Raw genomic sequence first — 22,119 nt, forward strand, 5'->3', positions numbered from 1 at the left:
TATAATTTTGGTGGGGATTAATTTGAAAGAGTCTCGGGAGCACTCGGTGTTTCATTTTTGCAAGAATTAAAAAATCTTGTGTTTTTTGAAGAATGTGAAAAAACTCAAGTGTCTGCCGTTTTTCTTTGTGAATATTTGTAGAAGAATCTTGATGGTTCCAGCTGAGTTATTTTTGAAAAATCTCAGGAGGCCACTTGTATCTTTTTTTCAAGAATGTGAAAGAATCTTGGGCTCCCCTGTTGATTTGGTGTAGAATGAATATGAAAGAATTTTGGGCCACCCTCTGTATTATTTTAAAATGAATTTGAAAGAATTTAAAGATTGTGAAGGGTCCCTTGTATTTTTTTTCTTCCTTCGGTTACGCTCGGGAAGTAAAAAGTTAGCCCCACCCACCCTTTCTTCATTCTAGTGACGACTCTTAACAGTGTTCAGTTCTATCTTGTCAAGTTTTAGCACCGATCACCCGCTCTTTATTTTCTTATAAGATATGTCATTTACCCGAATCAGTCTTATCTTAGCAAGTACTAACCCCGCCTACACATGCTGCTCTCATTCTAACGATTTTATCTCTGTTTAATTGAGATCCACCTTTCATTCGGAGTAGATAGAATAATGAATCATTTAAATGGAGGCCGGGTGGGTGGGCGGGGTTAATTACATGTTCTTTTGTAGAGTGGGAATAGGAACTAATAGAACGTAGGCTAATAAAAAACAAAAAAACGCTAATCGTATTTTTTTGTTACACTATGTGCTATAAGATTTATTTTTTATTTAAGAAGAAAAAAATGAGAAAACGAGTGGGTAGACGGGGCTAAGTTTCATGAACAAGCAGTAGCCCCGCCCACCCTCCTCTTCTTCATTACAGTGACGATCCTTAAGTTTGTTCAGTCCTATCTTATCTAATTTTACCACCGCCCACCCACCCTAAGTAAGAAGAGGGTATGGAATTTGCCACAATCAGTCTTACCTTAGCAAGAGCTAGCCCCACCCACCCACCCTTTAGTTTTTTAATGGTATGTCATTTACCAAAATCAGTCCTATCTTAGCAGATACTAGCCCCGCCCACCCTCGCTGTCCTCATTCTAACGATTTTATTTGTTCAGTATGAGATCTACCTTTGATTCGGACAAAATAAAATAATGAATCACTGAAATGGAGGCGGGGTGGGTGGGCGGGATTAATTAATATTATTTTGTAGAGTGGGAATGGGAACTAATAGATCGTAGGCTAATAAAAAATAAAAAAAAAACGCTAATCGTATTTTTTTGTTGTACTATTTGCTATACGATTTATTTCTTATTTCAGAAGAAAAAAATGAGACAACAGGTGGGTGGGCGGGGCTAAGTTTAACTTTTTCCTAGAGAGTGTTTTATAAGCAAGCAATAGTCCCACCCATGTAATTTGCCACAATCAGTCCTATTTTAGCAAGAACCTTGGGTTTCTTTGTTATTTTGTTTTAGACAGAATTTGAAGGAATATTGGGGGCCCCTGGTGTTTTATTTTTGAAAGAATTTCGAGGAATTTCAAGGGAATCCGAAGTTTGTTTCGAAAAAAATTTAAAGAAACTTGGTTTTGGAATTTTTGAGGGTCCCTGCTGTTTTATTTTTAAGAGAATTTAAAGATTTTCAAGAGCTTCTGGCATTTTGGTTTTGAAAACATTCTTAAATTCGTTTATCTACTATTACAATGATGCGATTTATCTTGATCCTGACAGATCTAAAAATAGTTATGGACAAAATTTTTCCGTTTTTGGCGGTCTTATCTCGGAATCACAACTTCGTTGACCTCGTGTCATCCATCAAAAATGAGTCAAATTGAAATTTGTACCTATTGATTAGGACACGAGTCTCCAATTTATGAAAATGATACAATGTTATCGTGAATAGAGTTTTGTTATGATGAGTTCAAATCACCCCGATACTTGAAATTTTCCTTAGGAATATATAGGACAATGAACTTTACATCGAATTTTACAAAAACATTTACATTTGCAAAATTAAAACCAAAAATACGTCGTAGAAAACAAACATCAACAAAAATGATCAAAGTAAAAATCTACAACTAAGGACAATACTTTTCAGAGTTTACGAACTTTTAGATGAACTTGATAGATTGTAATCTATTGTATAATCGAGTGTGAAAGATAAGTCGATAAAGAGCACTATTTTTGCTATAGTTGCTTAAATAAGTAAAAGCACTATGCAGTGAAAGGTTAAACCTTCTCAAAATGCTTCTTTCCTTGATAATCATTTCTTCTGTTTGTGCTATACTACTATTCTTTCGTTTTTCACAAATCAAGGACGCCATCAGAAGTTATGTACTGGTGCATAAACTGGACGGACCTCCCAGATCTAACATAGTGGTTGGAAATATTACCTGCATACAAGGAACACCAGGTACAATGTATTTCGTTCAAAGAAAAACAATTTACACCTCATTTTCAGAAAAAATATTCACTACTTTAAGAGAACTGGCGCAAAAGTTTTACCCCATTTATAAAATATTTTCGGTTTATAAAGGGTCTGCCAATATTGTGAGTCCCGAAGACTGCGAGGTAAATTCCCTATTACACATTCTAGAAAATCAGTCCATTTTGCTTTGTAGTTAATTTTGACCAATTCTATTCATAACGAAAAAGGATACATTTACAAACTGCTCCACAGATGGCTTAAATTCGGACTTTTAACTAGTACCGGTCGAAAATGGCAAACCAGACGAAGAATCTTAACACCTGCTTTCCATTTCAATATTTTGCAAGAGTTCATCTTGGTTTTCAACGAAGAAACAGAAAAACTGGTACAAGAATTGAAAAAGGAGTGTAAGAAGTCTTACATTAACATCACCCCGCATATAACACAGTTCACCCTAAAAACAATCACAGGTGCGAGTCTTTATTTGTGGAAGCCTAGATTGTGTATATGTATTTCTAGAAACCGCTATGGGAACAAAACTTAAATTCGAAACCGACAAAGAAAATCGCTATAAACAAGCAATCTACGACGTTTGCGACATCCTCTTGTACAGATTAACCCATCCATGGTGCGTGGAAGACGCAGGTAACGTTGCCTTCAACCCCAGATTCCTCCAAGAACGTCGAAAAACAAAAATTCTACACCACTTCACCAAAGAAGTGATCCAAGAAAGAGAGAAGAATTTCAGCGACATCGAGCTACCAAAAGAAGAACACGACGTCTACAAAGGCAAGAAACGTCTAGCCATGCTAGATCTTCTTCTTTCAGTCAAACGCAACGAAGGAAGCATCGACGATGAAGGAATCCAGGAAGAAGTGGACACTTTCATGTTCGAAGGCCACGACACAACGTCTGTGGCCCTAGGTTTTACTTTAATGCTTCTAGCGAACAACAAACACGCCCAAGTAAGAATTCACCCCTTTTAGAATGTTGTAATTGTCGTCAATTCTAGGAAACCATTGTACAAGAAATGAGGGAAGTACTTGGTGACATTCACAAGAAACCCACCTACAACGAACTTCAAAACTTGAAGTATATGGAACGGTGTCTTAAAGAAAGTCTTCGGTTGTATCCTAGCGTGCACTTTATTTCGAGAATCTTAGGACAAGACTTGAAAACTCACACAGGTCATTTGCTCCCGAAAGGGTTGACCGTGGTTCTACATATTTACGACGTTCATCATAACCCTAATATTTATCCTGATCCTGAGAAATTTGATCCCGATCGGTTCCTTCCTGAGAACTGTCAAAATCGGCATCCGTATGCTTACTTACCTTTTAGCGCTGGACCTAGAAACTGCATAGGGCAGAGATTCGCCATGTTGGAAATGAAGGCTGCCCTTTGTGGCGTTTTAAGCAATTTTGTTTTAGAACCGATTGATTCCCCGGAAACTATTGTCCTTGTCGTTGATATTGTTCTAAGGACTAAAGAGGGCATAAAGGTCAGGTTTGTGCCACGTAAAGAAGAGGGTGACCTTATCAGCTAAAATAATGAGTTGTTTTATAATTGTACAAGTACGCTTTGTTTTTTTTTTGTTATCAGTAAATTGCAAGTTATTAATAAAAAATTCAAAAATTTATCAAGTTTACCTAAATCGCGCCTAAGTGTCACTTATAGATTTATCTTCAGCAGATTTCATTTGTTGTTGTAGTCGGTACTTAAATAGTAAACGAAATTCAACATATCTTTTTCGTCTAGATTCCAGTGTTTATCAATGTAAAACTCCGTTTTTGTTCAATAAATGAGTGATCAAGAGGAAAATTGGGTGGGTGGGCGGGGCCACTTTGAATTTTTATAAATAGATTCGGTCACATGACAAAATAAAATTTTATTTCCATCTAATCAAATAAGCCAATGAAATTCAAAACTGAAAGTGCGTGGGATTAGTTTTAAGTTTTGTTTAGATTACTGAATTCCACTGCTAGTCAATAAAATTGGTCGAAAGTTCTCTCGCTCCTTTAGTACAGTGAAACATATCCAGCATTTTTGAATGGGCGCACGCTCAGAGGCGTCCGTCACCGTTTCTCTGTCATAGTGAACTTTTCCACCTGGGATGGGTACCTGCACCTGTTTAGATTACTGCCTGATAGATTCATCCGCATTCGTGCTAGCCTGTTGACCAGTTCACTTAGGTTTAGTTTCCGCGTGTAAATTTAAAAACCACCCCCTTCTGAAGTATGCATGTTACGCTACTGACTTGACAGTCTCAAGGATCTCTAGTATTTTTTTTCAAAAATGAAACAACCTTGGCTTCTTTGTTGTTCTTCTTTTTAGACAAAAATTTATAAAGTTTTGGAATTCTTGGGGGTCCCTGCTGCTCATGAACATCTAGTATTTTGTTTTTGGAACAATTTTAAGGAATCTTGGGCCCCTTGTTGTTTTGTTTTTGATTTAAAAAAATCTCAAGGGCATTCGGTGTTTTGTTTATGAAAAAAATTGATAAAGAATCTCGAGGGCTCCTGGCGGTTTATTTTTGACAGAATTTTAAAAAATTTCAGGGGCCCTTTGTGTCTTGTTGAAAAAATGTGAAAGAATCTCAGGTGCTCCTTGTGAATGTGTGTTTTTTTTACAAAACAATGAAAGAATTTTGAAGGCTCCTGCTGTTTTATTTTCGAAAAAAGTTTAAAGCTCTTAGGGGCCTTTTGTTGCTTTTTTTTATTGTGAAAGAATTTTAGGCTCCTTGTTGATTTGGTGTGAAATGAACCTGATGGAATCTTGGACTATCGTGTTGTATTTTTTTAAATGAATTTAAAAGAATATTGACAACGCCTGGCATTTTATTTTTGAAAAAATTTTTAAAAACCTCAGGGACACCCGTTGTTTGGCTTTCTTAAAAATTTTAGAGAATCTTGGGGCCTCTGCTGTTTTATGTTTGAAAGAATTTAAAGATCGGCAAAGATCCCTAGTCTTTTTTTTCCCAAAAATGTAAGAACCTTGGGCTTCCTTGTTGTTTTTTAGACCGAAATTTAAAGAGTTTTGGAATTCTTGGGGGTCCTTCCTGTTTTGTTTTTGAGAGAATTTAAAGATTCGCAAGAGCTTCCGGAATTTTGTTTTTGACAGGCTGCAAGCATCTTGGATGCGTCAAGACGTTTTGGTCTTGAAAGACTTTTAAAAAATCTCATGAACATCTAGTATTTTGTTTTGAAACAATTTCAAAGAATCTTGGACCCTTGTTGTTTTGTTTTTGATTAAAAAAAATCTCAAGGGCATTCGGTGTGTTGTTTATGAAAAAATTGGTAAAGAATCTCGAGGGCTCCTGGCGGTTTATTTTTGACACAAATTAAAAAATCTCAGGGGCCCTTTGTGTCTTTTTGAAAAAATGTGAAAGAATCTCGCGTGCTCCTTGTGAATGTGTTTTTTTTTACAAAATAATGAAAGAATCTTGAGGGCTCCTGCTGTTTTATTTTCGAAAAAAGTTTAAGAATCTTGTGGACTTTTTGTTGCTTTTTTTTAATGTGAAAGAATCTTAGGCTCCTTGTTGATTTGGTGTGAAATGAACCTGATGGGATCTTGGAGCATCGTGTTGTATTTTTTTTAATGAATTTGAAAGAATCTTGACAGCGCCTGGCATTATATTTTTTAAAAAAGTTAAAAAAATCTCAGGGACACCCGTTGTTTGGCTTTCGTAAGAATTTTAGAGAATCTTGGGGTCTCTGCTGTTTTATGTTTGAAAGAATTTAAAGATTGGCAAGGATCCCTAGTCTTTTTTTCCAAAAATGTAAGAACCTTGGGCTTCCTTGTTGGTTTTTAGACCGAAATTTAAAGAGTTTTGAAATTCTTGGGGGTCCCTGTTTTTTTATTTTGAGAGAATTTAAAGATTCTCAAGAGCTTCCGGCATTTTGTTGTTGAAAGTCTTCAAGCATCTTGGGTGCCTCAGACTTTTTGGTGTTAAAAGACTTTTAAAAAATCTCATGAACATCTAGTATTTTGTTTTTGAAACAATTTTATAGAATCTTGGACCCCTTGTTGTTTTGTTTTTGATTTAAAAAAATCTCAAGGGCATTCGGTGTTTTGTTTATGAAAAAAATTGATAAAGAATCTCGTGGGCTCCTGGCGGTTTATTTTTGACAGAAATTTAAATATCTCAGGGGTCCTTTGTGTCTTTTTGAAAAAATGTGAAAGAATCTCAGGTGCTCCTTATGAATGTGTTTTTTTTTACAAAATAATGAAAGAATCTTAAGGGCTCCTGTTGTTTTATTTTCGAAAAAAGTTTAAGAATTTTGGGGACTTTTTGTTGCTTTTTTTTAATGTGTAAGAATCTTAGGCTCCTTGTTGATTTGGTGTGAAATGAACCTGATGGAATTTTGGACTATCGTGTTGTATTTTTTTAAATGAATTTAAAAGAATATTGACAGTGCCTGGCATTTTATTTTTGAAAAAATTTTTAAAAACCTCAGGGACACCCGTTGTTTGGCTTTCGTAAGAATTTTAGAGAATCTTGTGGCCTCTGCAGTTTTAAGTTTGAAAGAATTTAAAGATCGGCACGGATCCCTAGTCTTTTTTTTCCCAAAAATGTAAGAACCTTGGGCTTCCCTGTTGCTTTTTTAGACAAAAATTTAGGGAGTTTTGTAATTCTTGGGGGTCCTAGATGATTTATTTTTGAGACAATTTTATTTTTGAAAAACTGCAAGAATCCTGTGTGCCTCAGACATTTTGGTGTTAAAAGATTTTTAAAGGATCTCACGAGCATCTAGTGTTTTGTTTTTGAAAAATTTTAAAGAATCTTGGGCTCCCTGTTGTTTTGTTTTCGAATGGATCTGAAAAAATCTTAGGGCCTCTGGTGTTTTGTTTTTGACAGAATTAAAAAAAAATGGAAGTGTACATTCCAAAATTTAAGAAGGTAAAACCGGTATGAGTGTAAACATGGTAAACGTTATCAAAAATTTGTCTGTTCATCCTTTTTTAAAAACTGATGACGTCATTTTGATATAAACTAGCGCAGATTTGATTAAAAAACGACAAATATTCGTGAATTCGTTTATCTATTATTACAATAATGCGATTTATCTTGATCCTGGCAGATCTAAGGATTGTGTGGGACAAAATTTTTTATCTCGAAATCAAAACTTCGTTGACCTTGTGTCAACCACCTAAGGTGGAGTCAAAGTGAAATTTGTACCTAGTGATTCGAACACGAGTCTCCAATTTATCAAAATGATCCAATATTATCGTGGATAGTGTTTTGTTATGATGAGATTACGGTCAAATCACCCCGACACTTGAGTTGTAGGAATGTATAGAACAATGAATCTTACATCAAATTTTAGAAAAAGAAAGATCATCAAATTTTCTAGTTTTAAATTAAATTACAACCAAATATAATAAGTTGTAGAAAACAAACATTAACAATAAAATTATCAAAGAATGAATCTACAACTAAAGTACAATACTCTTCAGAGTTCACGAAATTTTGGCTGCACTTAATAGATAATCAATTGTACAATCGAGATAGTCGATAAAGAACACTATTCTTTCAAAATGAAGATAAGGAGATGCCAGTTTAATAGTTAAATAAGTAAACGTTCTGTGCCGTGAGATATTCAACTGCCTCAAAATGTTTCTTTCCACGCTAATCATATATTTTATTTGCGCTATCCTACTTTTCTATAGTTTTCCAAAGATCAAGGAAACCATCAGAAATTATATACTGGTGCATAAACTGGACGGACCTCCCAGATCTAACATAGTAGTCGGAAATATTACGTGCATACAAGGAACACCAGGTACAATTTTTTCATTCAAAGAAAAATAATTTACAAATCATTTTCAGAAAAAATATTCACTACATTAAGAGAACTGGCGCAAAATTTTTACCCCGTTTATAAAATATTTTCGGTTTATAAAGGAACCGCCAATCTTGTGAGTCCTGAAGACTGCGAGGTAAATTCCTTATTACATAATCTAGATTAGTTCTTGATTTTCATTTTAGTTAATTCTTTCCAATTCTGTTCATAATGAAAAAGGATACATCTATAGACTTCTCCACAGATGGCTCAAATTTGGACTTTTAACTAGTAACGGACAAAAATGGCAAAGTAGACGAAGAATCTTAACACCTGCTTTCCATTTTAATATTTTACAAGAGTTCATCTTGGTGTTCAACGAAGAAACAGAAAAACTAGTACAAGAATTGAAAAAGGAGTGTAAAAAGTCTTACATTAACATCACCCCGCATATAACACAGTTCACCCTAAAAACAATCACAGGTGCGAGTCTTTATTTTTGGAAGGCTAGATTGTGCATATGTATTTCTAGAAACCGCCATGGGAACAAAATTGAAGTTCGAAACCGACAAAGAAAATCGTTATAAACAAGCAATCTACGACGTTTGTGACATCCTCTTGTACAGATTAACCCATCCATGGTGCGTGGAAGACGCAGGCAACGTTGCCTTCAACCCCAGATTCCTCCAAGAACGTCGAAAAATAAGAATTCTGCACCAATTCACCAAAGAAGTGATCCAAGAAAGAGAAAAGAATTTCAGCGACATCGAGCTACCAAAAGAAGAACACGACGTCTACAAAGGCAAGAAACGTCTAGCTATGCTAGATCTTCTTCTTTCAGTCAAACGCAACGAAGGAAGCATCGACGACGAAGGAATCCAGGAAGAAGTGGACACTTTCATGTTCGAAGGCCACGACACAACGTCTATGGCCCTCGGTTTTACTTTAATGCTTCTAGCGAACAACAAAAACGCCCAAGTAAGAACTCACCCTTTTTTGAATGTTATAATTGTGGTCAATCCTAGGAAACCATCGTACAAGAAATGAGGGAAGTACTTGGTGACATTCACAAGAAGCCCACCTACAACGAACTTCAAAACTTGAAGTATATGGAACGATGTCTTAAAGAAAGTCTTCGGTTGTACCCTAGCGTGCACTTTATTTCGAGAAACTTAGGACAAGACTTGAAAACTCACACAGGTCATTTGCTCCCGAAAGGGTTGACCGTGATTCTGCATATTTATGACGTTCATCATAACCCTGATATTTATCCTGATCCTGAGAAGTTTGATCCCGATCGGTTCCTTCCTGAGAACTGTCAAAATCGGCATCCGTATGCCTACTTACCCTTTAGCGCTGGACCTAGAAACTGCATAGGGCAGAGATTCGCCATGTTGGAAATGAAGGCTGCCCTATGTGGCGTCTTAAGCAATTTTGTTTTAGAACCGATTGATTCGCCGGAGACTATTGTCCTTGTCGTTGATATTGTTCTAAGGACTAAAGAGGGCATAAAGGTCAGGTTTGTGCCACGTAAAGAAGAGGGCGACCTTATCAGCTAAAATAATAACAAGAGTTGTTTTATAATTATACAAGTACGCATTGTTTTTTTTTGTTATCACTAAAGTGCAAGTTGTTAATAAAAATATGTAAAAATTTATCAAGTTGACCTAAAATTCGCCCCTTTTAGTGTCATTTATAGATTTATCTGCAAAGAATTTCATTTGTTGTTGCAGTCGGTACTTAAATCGTAACGAAATTCTCCAACAAGGACAAAAAATTGATCGAAAGTTGTTACGACAGAACTTCCTTATATAAAACACCTTTTTTGTCCAATAAAATGAGTGATCGAGAGGAAAATGGGGTGGGCGGGCGGGGCCACTTTGAATTTTTATAAATAGATTCGGTCACAAGACAAAATAAAATTCTATTTACATCTAATCAAATAAGCCAATGAAATTGAAAACCGAAGGTGGGTGGGGTTAGTTTTAGGTTTTTGTTTAGATTCCACTGCTGTTCAACATAAAATGCACTTTTCGTCCAATAAAATGAGTGACCAAAAGAAAATCGGGTGGGTGGGCGGGGCCACTGTGAATTTTTACTTCCCGAGCGTAAGCAAAGGAAGTATTGTAATCGAGTCCGTCGACCGACTCTCTACTTTTACGTTTTCTCGATCTTTCATGATCCCTAGAAGACGGAGAAATAGGTTTCCCATTTCCGTCTGTCTGTCCGTCTGTCCGTCTGTCCGTCTGTCCGTCTGTCGGTCCAGATAATCTCCGAAAGTACTGGACCGATTGTTGTGAAATTTTGTACTTATATTAGAAATATGTAGATGGTAAAACGCTAACTAAAATGTGTCTAATCATCCCCACCACTACTGCCATGACGTCACTTCAACATTGTACATAGTAAATGGACTTTAAATTGTATAAAATAACATAGTCCTACGTATGTAGTTTACGACTCCGAATTGAGTTTTTACCCGAAACGTCCAGATTTTTGGAAAAAAAATCAAAATTATAAAACAACATTTTGCAATTTAATTTTAAATCTGCTAACTCGAATGCTTTGAAATGTTGCAGATGTTTTAAGGCTATAAAGAGGATCATAAATCTTTAGTCAAAATATATTTTGTTATCCCTTCCCAAAACTTGATGACGTCAGCTCAAAAGTTTGCCGAATAAATCTGATCTAAAATGTACAAAATATAATTAGCCTGTAGTTGTGATCTATCACTCCATTCATACTTTTTGGATTTGCATATACAGGGTGAATCAAAAAAATTAATGATTGCGTAAATTTATTTTACTGATTTACTCAGGAACTATAAAACCGAATGCTTTGAATTCTTGAGGATGTTTTAAAATTATCATAAGCATGGTAAATTTTTGATCAAAATGTATTTAGTCTTCCCCCTAAAAAAATTATGACGTCACCACAAAATTTTGCTGAATAAATCCTATCTAAAATGTACAAAATATGGCGAGTCTTCTTGTGATTTATCATTCCGTTCAAATTTTTTCGAATTGCATATACAGAATGAGTAAAAAAAAATAATGAATGCGTGAATTTATTTTATTGAGTTAATCAGGAACTACAAAACCGAATCCTTTGAAATCTTGCAGATGTTTTAAGGTTATAGAAAGCATAATAAATGTTTAGTCAAAATATATTTGCTTATCCCCTCCAAAAAATTGGTGACGTCAGCTAGAAAATTTTCCGAATAAATCCTATCTAAACTGTACAAAATATGATGAATCTGTACTTGTGATTTATCACTCCATTCATATTTTTTGGATTTGCATATACAGGGTGACTCAAAAAAATTAATGAAAGCGTAAATATATTTTATTGATTTACTCAGAAACTACAAAACCGAATGCTTTGAAATCTTGGAGATGTTTTAAAGTTATCATAAGCATGGTAAGTTTTTGATCAAAATGTATTTACTCATCCCCCCTAAAAAATTTATGACATCACCACAAAATTTTGCTGAATAAATCCTATCTAAAATTTACAAAATATGATGAGTTTGTTCTTGTGATTTATCATTCCGTTCATATTTTTTCGATTTGCATATACAGGGTGACCAAATAAAATGAATGCGTGAATTTATTTTATTGTTTTAATCAGGAACTACAGAACCGAATGTTTTGAAATCTTGCAGATGTTTTAAGGTTATAAAGATCATAATAAATTTGCAGTCAAAATATATTTGGTTATCTTCTGCAAAAAACTGATGACGTCAGCTCAAAAGTTTGCCGGATAAATCCTATCTAGAATGTACAAAATATGATGAGTCTGTACTTGTAATTTATCATCCCATTCAAATTTTTTGAATTTGCATATACCGGGTGACTCAAAAAAAAATGAAAGCGTAAATTTATTTTATTGATTTACTCAGGAACTACAAAACCGAATACTTTGAAATCTACTGCGAAAAGAAAAACATAATAGGCATGCAGTCGTCACGTTTCCGACAGCGAGGGAAGTACTGTCTAAACTTTTTAGACCAATTTTTTAAGCCTAATTCGCCATTTGACATAGTAAAATTCAGTCTTCATCTAGTCAAAAAATCCAATGAAATTTAAAAGTAGTGGTGGGTAGGATTAATCATTACGTTTTGTTGTTTGTCACTATAAAATTCCCCTTTTGTCCAATAGAATGAGCGATCAGAAGGAAAACCGGGTGGGTGGGCGGGGCTACTTTGAATTTTTTTAAGCTTCGATTCAACCACTTGACAAAATTAAATTCAGTTTTCATCTAACCAAAAATCTAATGACATTCAAAAGCGGACGTGGGTGGGGTTAGTTTCAGCTTTTTGTTTAGATTACTGAATTCTACTGTTATTCACTATAAAATCCACTTTTCGTCCAATAAAGTGACCAAAAAGAAAATCGGGTGAGTGGGGGGAGCCACTTAAGTATTGTAATCGAGTCCGTCGGCCGACTGTCTACTTTTACGTTTTCTCGACCTTTCATGACCCCTAGAGTACGAAGAAGTAGGTCTCCTTTGTATAAAATGACGTAGTCCTACACATATAGTTTATGACTCCGTGTTGATTTTTTTTACCTGAAACGTTCAGTTTTTTGGAAAAAAAATCAAAATTATAAAACAATATTTGCAATTTAATTTTGAATCTGCAAAACCGAATGCTTTGAAATCTTGCAGATATTTTAAGGTGACATGATAAATTTTTAATCAAAATATATTTACTAATCCCCTCCAAAAAATTGATTACGTCATCTCAAAATTTTGCCGAATAAGTCCTATCTAAAATCAATCTATACTTGTAATTTATCATTGCATTCATATTTTTTAAATTTGCTTATACAAGGTGATTAAAAATGTGCAAAATATGATATTTTTATCGATCAAATTAAGAACGAGTTACCCCATTTTCGGGAAATCTTTAATTAAGAATTATAATAATGATATTCAGAACGTTTTGATCCTATGTTTTGAGGGGACGAACTCATTCAAATCGAACTAATTTCTACGTGACATTCTTCCGTTGTATAAACACAAACACTGTCAAGTTGTTTTTCTTATCGAGGATAACCTAAGGACGTACAGTAATGGAATCCATCGGGGAATTTGGTACTTTCATATTTTCTCGATATTTCATAACCCCTAGACAAGGCCGTAGCTAGGGGGAGGCTAGGGTATGCTGAGCCTCCCCTAGATCTTAACAGGTCATAATTAACCAAATGTGAATTACAACATGGAAAATCAAAATAAAATGTAGTATTTTAGTCAATAAGTCGAAGTCAGAGCAATAAAAAGTCTGGACCGTCGGCATTGTTATCCGGTTACTGCAATTCATAGAAAACATCTTTTAGTTTAGTTTCTGTTTCACTCTCACGTCTACAGACTGATAAGTGTTATCGCTATTTGTCTTAAATTACGAATACCATAAATGATTTTCAGTTCAGTCTTCTGTCGCACCTCTCTTATTACATACGCCAGACATGATTAAATTGTGCGTATTAAATTTAATACTTCAAATGACCGTAGGCTTTTTAAGATGTCTAGAATTTACAACTTATACTATAGTAAGTGTAAGTACACGTAAGTGGGTGGCGAATGAAGAACATGTTGATTTTAATGTGTCGAAAGTTGTATCAAGTACAAAATAAAAAATAATTACATAAACAACTCAAAAAAATAGCGCGTGCTTATAAATAAATCTAAACATTATTGTTGATGGCTTGTGTGACCTTTCAGATACAAAAACGTTAATAAACATAAATCAAAAATAATTATTTAGTACAATCTATTATTATCAACACACCCGCTGCTTTTTTATTTATATTGTTATTTATGTTGACAACTACAGGACGCAAGCGCCAATTAAAATTCTAGACACAAAAGTGACTTACCACCCCTATGAAAATCGTGTTCAAATACCCTAACCTGTCGACAGTTTAATTACGAAGTTCTTCCTGAAACAAATAAAGCTGTTCATAATTTTCCATATTAGTGTCATCTACAGAGCAAGGTTCAAGTTGATGACTCTTACAACTATATAATCTTGGAGAGTATTTTGCAATGCATCAAACTATAAATACATCGTTTATTTCTTCAGAAGAGCTTTCTTTACTCTTGGTGTGGACTTATCTGTTCAGTGGTACAAAGACTTTCTTAACATTTAACTGCAACTTTAGAGTCTCTGATTTTAAGTACACGATGTTTCTTGCTGGAATCCTCCTCATTCTTATTTTTGCCTTGTTGTCGTTTTATTTTGTCCTGTGGGCACACAATCATATCAGAAACTATGTATTAATGCAAAAATTACCGGGACCACCCAAATCGAACATAATAATAGGGAATTTGTCGTACATTCAAGAGAAACCAGGTATGCATTTTCGCACTTACACACATAAATATACTTAATTCATTATTTTAGAAAAAATATTCAAGCGCTTAAGAGAGTGTGCTCAGAATTTCTATCCAGTGTATAAACTATTCGCAGTACATAGAATAGGGGCAAATATTTTGAGCCCCGAAGATTGCGAGGTGAGTTTTAATTATAGTTAACACTCTCGTCATATCCGTTTTTAGTTGATTCTTTCCAATCCAGTACACAACGAAAAAGGCTATATTTACAAACTGATACACAAGTGGTTGAAATTCGGTCTTCTGACTAGCAAAGGTTTGAAGTGGCAAATCCGCCGAAGAATTCTAACACCAGCGTTTCATTTTAACATCCTCCAAGAGTTCGTACACGTCTTTAACGAAGAATCCGAGAAACTCGTCGAAGAATTGAAAACCCAGTGTACACGCTCGTACATAAACATAAACCCACATATAGCCCAATTCACTCTAAAAACCATCACTGGTACGTCTTCCAGATTCAAATTTAGAAAACTTAACCCCATTTTTAGAAACCGCAATGGGTACGAAACTCGAGTTCATCGACAAAAGGGAGAAAAAATACAAGAAAGCCGTCTACGACATTGGGAAGATTCTTCTCTACAAAATGATTCATCCCTGGTGTATTGAAACCGTAGGCAGCTTCCTAAATCCCTGGTTCTTCAAGGAGCGCAAAGTCCTTAGAACGTTGCACACATTTACGCAGGCAGTAATCGAAGAACGGGAGAAGAATTTCAGCGACATTGAGCTACCAAAGGAAGAACACGACGTCTACAAAGGGAAGAAACGTCTAGCGATGCTAGATCTTCTCCTGTCGGCGAAACGCAACGAAGGAATCATTGACAATGAAGGCATCCAGGAGGAAGTTGACACTTTCATGTTTGAGGGTCACGACACGACTTCTGTGGCTCTAGGTTTTGCTTTCATGCTTCTGGCCAACAACAAACACATCCAAGTAAGCAAAACACCACAGTTTAAAATTCTAGTTATAATTGTGTCAAATTTCAGGAAAATATTTTCCAAGAGATGGTCCAAGTTCTAGGAGATGTTCGTAAAAAACCCACCTACACCGAGCTGCAAAATTTGAAGTACATGGAGCGGTGTATTAAAGAGAGTTTACGATTGTATCCCAGCGTCCACCTTATTTCGAGGACTCTAGGCGAGGATGTGATAACCCACACTGGACACTTGCTCCCCAAGAACGGTATTGCGGTTATACACATCTTCGATATTCATCGCAATCCTGAGATTTATCCTGATCCTGAAAAATTCGATCCTGATCGCTTCCTTCCGGAGAATTGTCAAAAGCGACACCCGTATGCGTATTTACCATTTAGTGCCGGATCGAGGAATTGTATAGGACAAAGGTTCGCTATGTTGGAAATGAAAGCTACTCTTTGTGCCATTTTGGGTAACTTTGTTTTGGAACCGATTGATACGCCGGAGACGATTGTTCTGGTTGTGGATATTGTGCTCAGAACTAAGGAAGGGATCAAAATTCGACTGGTTCCTCGAGGGTACAGACAATAATTTGGGTATACAGAGTTTACTTTATAATTTTTTTTAAGTTTTTAAAGTATTTAAAAATGAATTTACTGATTTTTAGTGGTAGCTATTTTTAAGGCATGTTTTGTTATGTTTAATATTAATGTTTAAATATACGCAGTTATGAGTGTTTTGTTAGTACTTGAACCGTTATCTATAACCCATAAAGTGGAAAAAAATAATAAAGAGAGTGCTGTTCTCAAACAATCTGTGCAATAATAAATAAAAAACAAAGACGCAGCTGCTGTTGCGAAGGAAGTGAGAAAAATAAAATAAGATAGAAGTAAATATTAAAAAAAAACTTCCTAAATGATAACCAAAGTTTACTTACGTCAATTACTTTATTTTGTGATAAAAAGAAAGACAAATGTTGAAGATAGACAGATGTTTACAAAAACGTGTAAAAAATTGCTATTTTTAAGTAGAGATATGTCTATCTAATCATATTATACAAATTAAAGTGATAACATGAATTTAATCAACGAAACATTAAAAGTTATCAGAACCTAATTGTATCTCTTTCCAAAAATCAGAACAGTGGAACCGGTTAGGATGAAAGTAAGATTATTCTTAATTACATTCTAATTTGAAATAATGTGGTGGAAATTTTTATGGTTAGAATCTACTTTCTTGTTGATATCGTTCACAATAAATTCCATTTTTAGACCTTCTTCCGGGTTCGTTAATGTCAACTAACACATTTACCGGCAATTTTGTGTTGGCAATTCTGAAATATAGGCATCCGTGGCTAGTACGTCAGTTCACAGTTGTCAATTTTGACAGACGTCCTGATTGGCTGTGACGATGGCAGTACTCATAAATGTTACTTTGACAATCAAGTACGCTATCATAAAATTTGCAATAGGTTGCCAACTTGACAAAAAATCAACATTAATAGTCACTGGGTATTTTGGTGACACCCGGCGCCTCCACCATATTTGACCTAAAAACAAAAATAAATATGAATGAATATTTTCTAATTAGAGCAACGGTGAACATAAATCAAGATTCGATAATTTTTAAAAGGTTATCTAAATTTTGTAAAATATACTCCTGTACTCGCGAGTTATGAGTGCGCTTTGATTTTTGTCACAATTACGTTACAAAAATTTGTTTGTCCCGTTTCCGTCTGTCTGTCCGTCCATCTGTCTGTCTGTCCGTCTGTCTGCCGTCCCGGATTTTTATTAGACAGATAATCTCAGAAAGTACCGGGCCGATTGTTGTCAAATTGTGTATTTATATTAGGATGATAATGTGATGACGTCGCTGCAAAATTGCACATAGTAATAGGTTTTAAATTGTATGAAATAACATAGTCCTACATATGTGTTTGCTCACCCCCTAGCAAATTGATGACGTCACCTCAAAATTTTGCTGAATAAATCCTATCTTAAATGTGCAAAGTATGAGTTAATATTTGTGATTTACTGCATTAATATTTTTTAGATTTGCTTATACTGAGTCAATTTATTTTATTGATTAAATCAGGAACGGCTCACTCCTTTTTCTTAGAAAATTTTGGGAACAATACTGTTATTTTTAGTATTACACTGCACCAATCTAAGTTGATATACGTGTCCTTGTTTTTTCTTGTGACTACTTTTCTTTTGTGCTGTAACGAATATTATCCAAGTTGATGTCGTTACAAATTTTTTATTGGTCAAATTAAGAACGAGTCACCCCATTTTCTAGAAAATGTGTAGAATCCGCACGTCTTTATAATAATGATAAATTAAGAATTATAATGTTCAGAACATTTTGTTCGATTGTGGTTTAATTAATAATTTTGGTCCTGTGTTTTGAGAAGACAAACTCATTCAAATCATACTAATTTCTACGTGACATTCTTTCGATGTATAAACATAAATAAACATTTGAGGGTCAGATTGCTATTACCTAGTGTTGAAGGACAAGAGTTGTTAGCGATGGATTATTTTAATTTCAACATGGTGAGTCAGCAGAATCTGACAACGGACTATCAATCAGTAGCGTTACAGGCACACTTCAGAAGGGGGTGGTTTTTAAATTTATTTTTTTTAAACAATAACCTACGGAAACATAAACTTAAGTGAAGTGAATCCTATTAAACCAATTTGAAGGTTTTTTAGACAGAACTTCCCTCGCTTCTGAAGTTTTAGAATCTAGATTTCGAAAAATCAAAAAATCCATTTGAAAATCAACATTCGAAAACCGAGATTTCGAAAAATCGAACATCGAATAATCCAAAATCTAAAAATCAAAAATCGAAGATCGAAAATTCTATAAATCAAATATTCGCAAAATCGAATAATCCAAAACCTGTATTTAAAAAAATCGATGATCAATAAATCGAAAAATCAAAAAACCGGAATATGGAACACCAGAAAATCTAAAATTCGAATATTGAGAATTCGTATAATTGAAAATCGAAGAATTGGAAATTCGAAAAATCGAAAATCGAAAAACCGGGAAATCGAAAATTGAAAAATCGAGAAATCGAAAAATTGAAAAATCGTAAATACAAAAATCTAAATCTCGAAAAAAGACATTTTGAAAAATCGAAAATGCAAATATTGAAAAATTTAAAAATTGAAATATCGAAAACCGAAGAAAAGAGAATCCAAAACTCGAAAAATCCAAAATTCGAAAATGGTAAAATCGAAAATTCGAAAATCGACATTTCGAAAAATGGAACATGCAAAAATCCAAAATCTAAAAATCAAAAATCGAAAAAGGAAATTTCTAAAATTCCATGGATCAAATATTCGCAAAATCGGAAAATCGAAAATCTATATTTCGAAAAATCGATGATCGATAAATCGAAAAATCAAATAATCGAAATTTCCAAAATCAGAAAGTCGGAAATTAGCATATTGAGACCAAGAATAATCGAAAATCAACGAATCGAAAATTCGAAAATCGAACATCAAAAAAACGAAAAGTCAAAAATTAGGGAACTATAAAAAATCGAAAATTGGAAAATCGAGAAATCGAAAAATTGAAGAATCGTAAATCGAAATTTTAGATTTTCAAAAATCGAAAATGGGAATATTGAAATATCTAAAAATTGAAATATCGAAAATCGAAGGATCGAGAAACCAAAAACTCGAAAATTCAAAAATCGAAAATTGAAAACTGGGTGAATCAAATATTCCCAAAATCGTAAAATCGAAAATCTAGATTTCGAAAAATCGATGATCGAAAAATTGAAAAATCAAAAAATCGAAATATCGAAAATCAAAACTAGAACATTGAGATTTGGCATGTCGAAAATCAAAGAATCGGAAATTCGCAAATTCGAAAATCGAAAGATCCAAAAATCGAAAAAGCGAAATTCGAGATTTCAAAAAATCAAAATTGGAAAATCGACAAATCGAAAAATTGAAAAATCCAAGTTGTATACTTGTTTTTTCTGGTGACTACTTTTCTTTTGTGTAACGAGTATTATCCAAGTTGATGTCGTTACAAATTTTTTATTGGTCAAATTAAGAACGAGTCACCCTATTTTCTAGAAAATGGAATCCGCACGTCTTTATATGTATAATAATGATAAATTAAGAATTATAATATCCAGAACATTTTGTTCGATTGTCGTTTAATTAATAATTTTAGTCATGTGTTTTGAGAAGACAAACTCATTCAAATCAAACTAATTTCTACGTGACATTCTTTCGATGTATAATCATAAACACTTGAGTGTCACATTGATATTATCTAGTGTTGAAGGACAAGAGTTGTTAAAGATGGATTATTTTAATTTCAACATGGTGAGTCAGCAGAATCTGACAACGGACTGTCAATCAGTAGCGTTACATGCACACTTTAGAAGGGGGTCATTTTTAAATTTATTTTTTTAAAACGCAAACAATAACATACGAAACCATAAACTTAAGTGAAGCGAATCCTATGAAACCAATTTGAAGATTTTTTAGACAGAACTTCCCTCGTTTCAGAAGTTTTAGAATCTTTAGAATCTTTAGAATCTTTAGAATCTTTAGAATCTTTGGTATCTTTAGAATCTTTAGAATCTCTAGAATCTAGATTTCGAAAAATCAATGATGGACAAATCGAAAAATCAAAAAATGGAAAATCGCAAAATCGAAAATCAAAAAATCGACTCGAAAATTAACATTCAAAAACCGAGATTTCGAAAAATCGAATAATCCAAAACCTATATGCAAAAAATCGATGATCAATAAATCGAAAAATCAAAAAACCGAAATATCAAACACCAGAAAATCTACAATTCGAATATTGAGATTTCGTATAATTGAAAATAGAAGAATTGTAAATTCGAGAAATCGAAAATCGAAAAACCGAGAAATCGAAATTAGAAAATTCGAAATTACGAAAAATCAAATTCGAAATTTCAAAGAATCGAAAACTGAAAAATCGAGAAATCGAAAAATTGAAAAATCGTAAATACAAAAATCTAAATCTCGAAAAAAGAGATTTTGAAAAATCGAAAATGGGAATATTGAAAAATTTAAAAATTGAAATATCGAAAACCGAAGAAACGAGAATCCAAACCTCGAAAAATCCAAAATTCGAAAATGGTAAAATCGAAAATTCGAAAATCGACATTTCGAAAAATGGAACATGCAAAAATCCAAAATCTAAAAATCAAAAATCGAAAAAGGAAATTTCTAAAATTCCATGGGTCAAATATTCGCAAAATCAGAAAATCGAAAATCTATATTTCGAAAAATCGCTGATCGATAAATCGAAAAATCAAATAATCGAAATTTCCAAAATCAGAAAGTCGGAAATTAGCATATTGAGACCAAGAATAATCGAAAATCAACGAATCGAAAATTCGAAAATCGAACATCAAAAAAACGAAAAGTCAAAAATTAGGGAATTATAAAAATCGAAAATTGGAAAATCGAGAAATCGAAAAATTGAAGAATCGTAAATCGAAATTTTAGATTTTCAAAATTCGAAAATGGGAATATTGAAATATCTAAAAATTGAAATATCGAAAATCGAAGGATCGAGAAACCAAAAACTCGAAAATTCAAAAATCGTAAAATCGAAAATTCTATAAATCAAATATTCGCAAAATCGAATAATCCAAAATCTATATTTCAAAAAATCGATTATCAATAAATCGAAAAATCAAAAAACCGAATATCGAACACCAGAAAATCTAAAATTCGAATATTGAAGCTTCGTATAATTGAAAATCGAAAAACCGAGAAATCCGAAATTAGAAAATTCGAAATTACAAAAAATCGAACTCGAAATTTCAAAGAATCGAAAATTGAAAAATCGAGAAATCGTAAATACAAAAATCTAAATCTCGAAAAAAGAGATTTTGAAAAATCGAAAATGGGAATATTGAAAAATTTAAAAATTGAAATATCCAAAACCGAAGAAACGAGAATCCAAAACTCGAAAAATCCAAAATTCGAAAATGGTAAAGTCGAAAATTCGAAGATCGACATTTCGAAAAATGGAACATCCAAAAATCCAAAATCTAAAAATCAAAAATCGAAAAAGGAAATTTCTAAAATTCAATAAATCGAAAAATCAAAAAACCGAAATATCGAACACCAGAAAATCTAAAATTCGAATATTGAGATTTCGTATAATTGAAAATCGAAGAATTGGAAGTTCGAAAAATCGAAAATCGAAAAACCGAGAAATCGAAAATTAGAAAATTCGAAATTACGAAAAATCAAAGTCGAAATTTCAAAGAATCGAAAATTGAAAAATCGAGAAATCGAAAAATTGAAAAATCGAAAAAATTTAAGAATTGAAATATCGAAAACCGAAGAAACGAGAATCCAAAACTCGAAAAATCCAAAATTCGAAAATGGTAAAATCGAAAATTCGAAAATCGACATTTCGAAAAATGGAACATCCAAAAATCTAAAAATCAAAAATCGAAACAGGAAATTTCTAATATTCGATGGATCAAATATTCGCAAAATTGGAAAATCGAAAATCTATATATATTTCGAAAAATCGATGATCGATAAATCGGAAAATCAAATAATCGAAATTTCCAAAATCAGAAAGTCGGA

General features: G+C 33.6%; 3 protein-coding genes across 3 annotated transcripts; all 3 read left to right on the top strand.

The window, feature by feature from the left end:
- The first annotated feature begins 2,197 nt into the window (after positions 1 to 2,197).
- On the top strand, positions 2,198 to 4,050 carry LOC135138763 (cytochrome P450 4C1-like). The gene is made up of 5 exons (XM_064068772.1): positions 2,198 to 2,396; positions 2,445 to 2,554; positions 2,605 to 2,881; positions 2,931 to 3,376; positions 3,424 to 4,050. Exons 1-5 carry the CDS (start codon positions 2,228 to 2,230, stop codon positions 3,955 to 3,957), a joined length of 1,536 nt encoding a protein of 511 aa, XP_063924842.1. The 5' UTR covers positions 2,198 to 2,227; the 3' UTR covers positions 3,958 to 4,050.
- Positions 4,051 to 7,963: 3,913 nt separating this feature from the next.
- Positions 7,964 to 9,851, top strand: LOC135138753 (cytochrome P450 4C1-like). Its single transcript, XM_064068759.1, has 5 exons — positions 7,964 to 8,194; positions 8,242 to 8,351; positions 8,401 to 8,677; positions 8,727 to 9,172; positions 9,220 to 9,851. The coding sequence occupies exons 1-5, from the start codon at positions 8,026 to 8,028 to the stop codon at positions 9,751 to 9,753; spliced, it is 1,536 nt and encodes a 511-aa protein (XP_063924829.1). The 5' UTR covers positions 7,964 to 8,025; the 3' UTR covers positions 9,754 to 9,851.
- Positions 9,852 to 14,236: 4,385 nt separating this feature from the next.
- On the top strand, positions 14,237 to 16,241 carry LOC135138842 (cytochrome P450 4C1-like). Its single transcript, XM_064068869.1, has 6 exons — positions 14,237 to 14,321; positions 14,375 to 14,549; positions 14,601 to 14,710; positions 14,756 to 15,032; positions 15,079 to 15,521; positions 15,575 to 16,241. The coding sequence occupies exons 2-6, from the start codon at positions 14,381 to 14,383 to the stop codon at positions 16,094 to 16,096; spliced, it is 1,521 nt and encodes a 506-aa protein (XP_063924939.1). The 5' UTR covers positions 14,237 to 14,321; positions 14,375 to 14,380; the 3' UTR covers positions 16,097 to 16,241.
- Positions 16,242 to 22,119: the final 5,878 nt, after the last annotated feature.

This window comes from Zophobas morio, unplaced genomic scaffold (assembly GCF_036711695.1).
Source record: "Zophobas morio isolate AGI-343-1 ecotype UQ-CSIRO unplaced genomic scaffold, CSIRO_AGI_Zmor_V1 ptg000004l, whole genome shotgun sequence".
NCBI classification, from domain to species: Eukaryota; Metazoa; Arthropoda; class Insecta; order Coleoptera; family Tenebrionidae; genus Zophobas; species Zophobas morio.

Excerpts from the sequence above, each read along its gene's own strand:
- LOC135138842 (XM_064068869.1), top strand. The coding sequence starts at position 14,381 with ATGTTTCTTGCTGGAATCCTCCTCATTCTTATTTTTGCCTTGTTGTCG. Across the intron at positions 15,033-15,078 it reads CACTCTAAAAACCATCACTG|AAACCGCAATGGGTACGAAA; the intron begins GTACGTCTTCCA and ends CCCCATTTTTAG. Across the intron at positions 15,522-15,574 it reads CCAACAACAAACACATCCAA|GAAAATATTTTCCAAGAGAT; the intron begins GTAAGCAAAACA and ends GTCAAATTTCAG.
- LOC135138753 (XM_064068759.1), top strand. The coding sequence starts at position 8,026 with ATGTTTCTTTCCACGCTAATCATATATTTTATTTGCGCTATCCTACTT. Across the intron at positions 8,678-8,726 it reads CACCCTAAAAACAATCACAG|AAACCGCCATGGGAACAAAA; the intron begins GTGCGAGTCTTT and ends ATGTATTTCTAG. Across the intron at positions 9,173-9,219 it reads CGAACAACAAAAACGCCCAA|GAAACCATCGTACAAGAAAT; the intron begins GTAAGAACTCAC and ends GGTCAATCCTAG.
- LOC135138763 (XM_064068772.1), top strand. The coding sequence starts at position 2,228 with ATGCTTCTTTCCTTGATAATCATTTCTTCTGTTTGTGCTATACTACTA. Across the intron at positions 2,397-2,444 it reads CTGCATACAAGGAACACCAG|AAAAAATATTCACTACTTTA; the intron begins GTACAATGTATT and ends CCTCATTTTCAG. Across the intron at positions 2,882-2,930 it reads CACCCTAAAAACAATCACAG|AAACCGCTATGGGAACAAAA; the intron begins GTGCGAGTCTTT and ends ATGTATTTCTAG.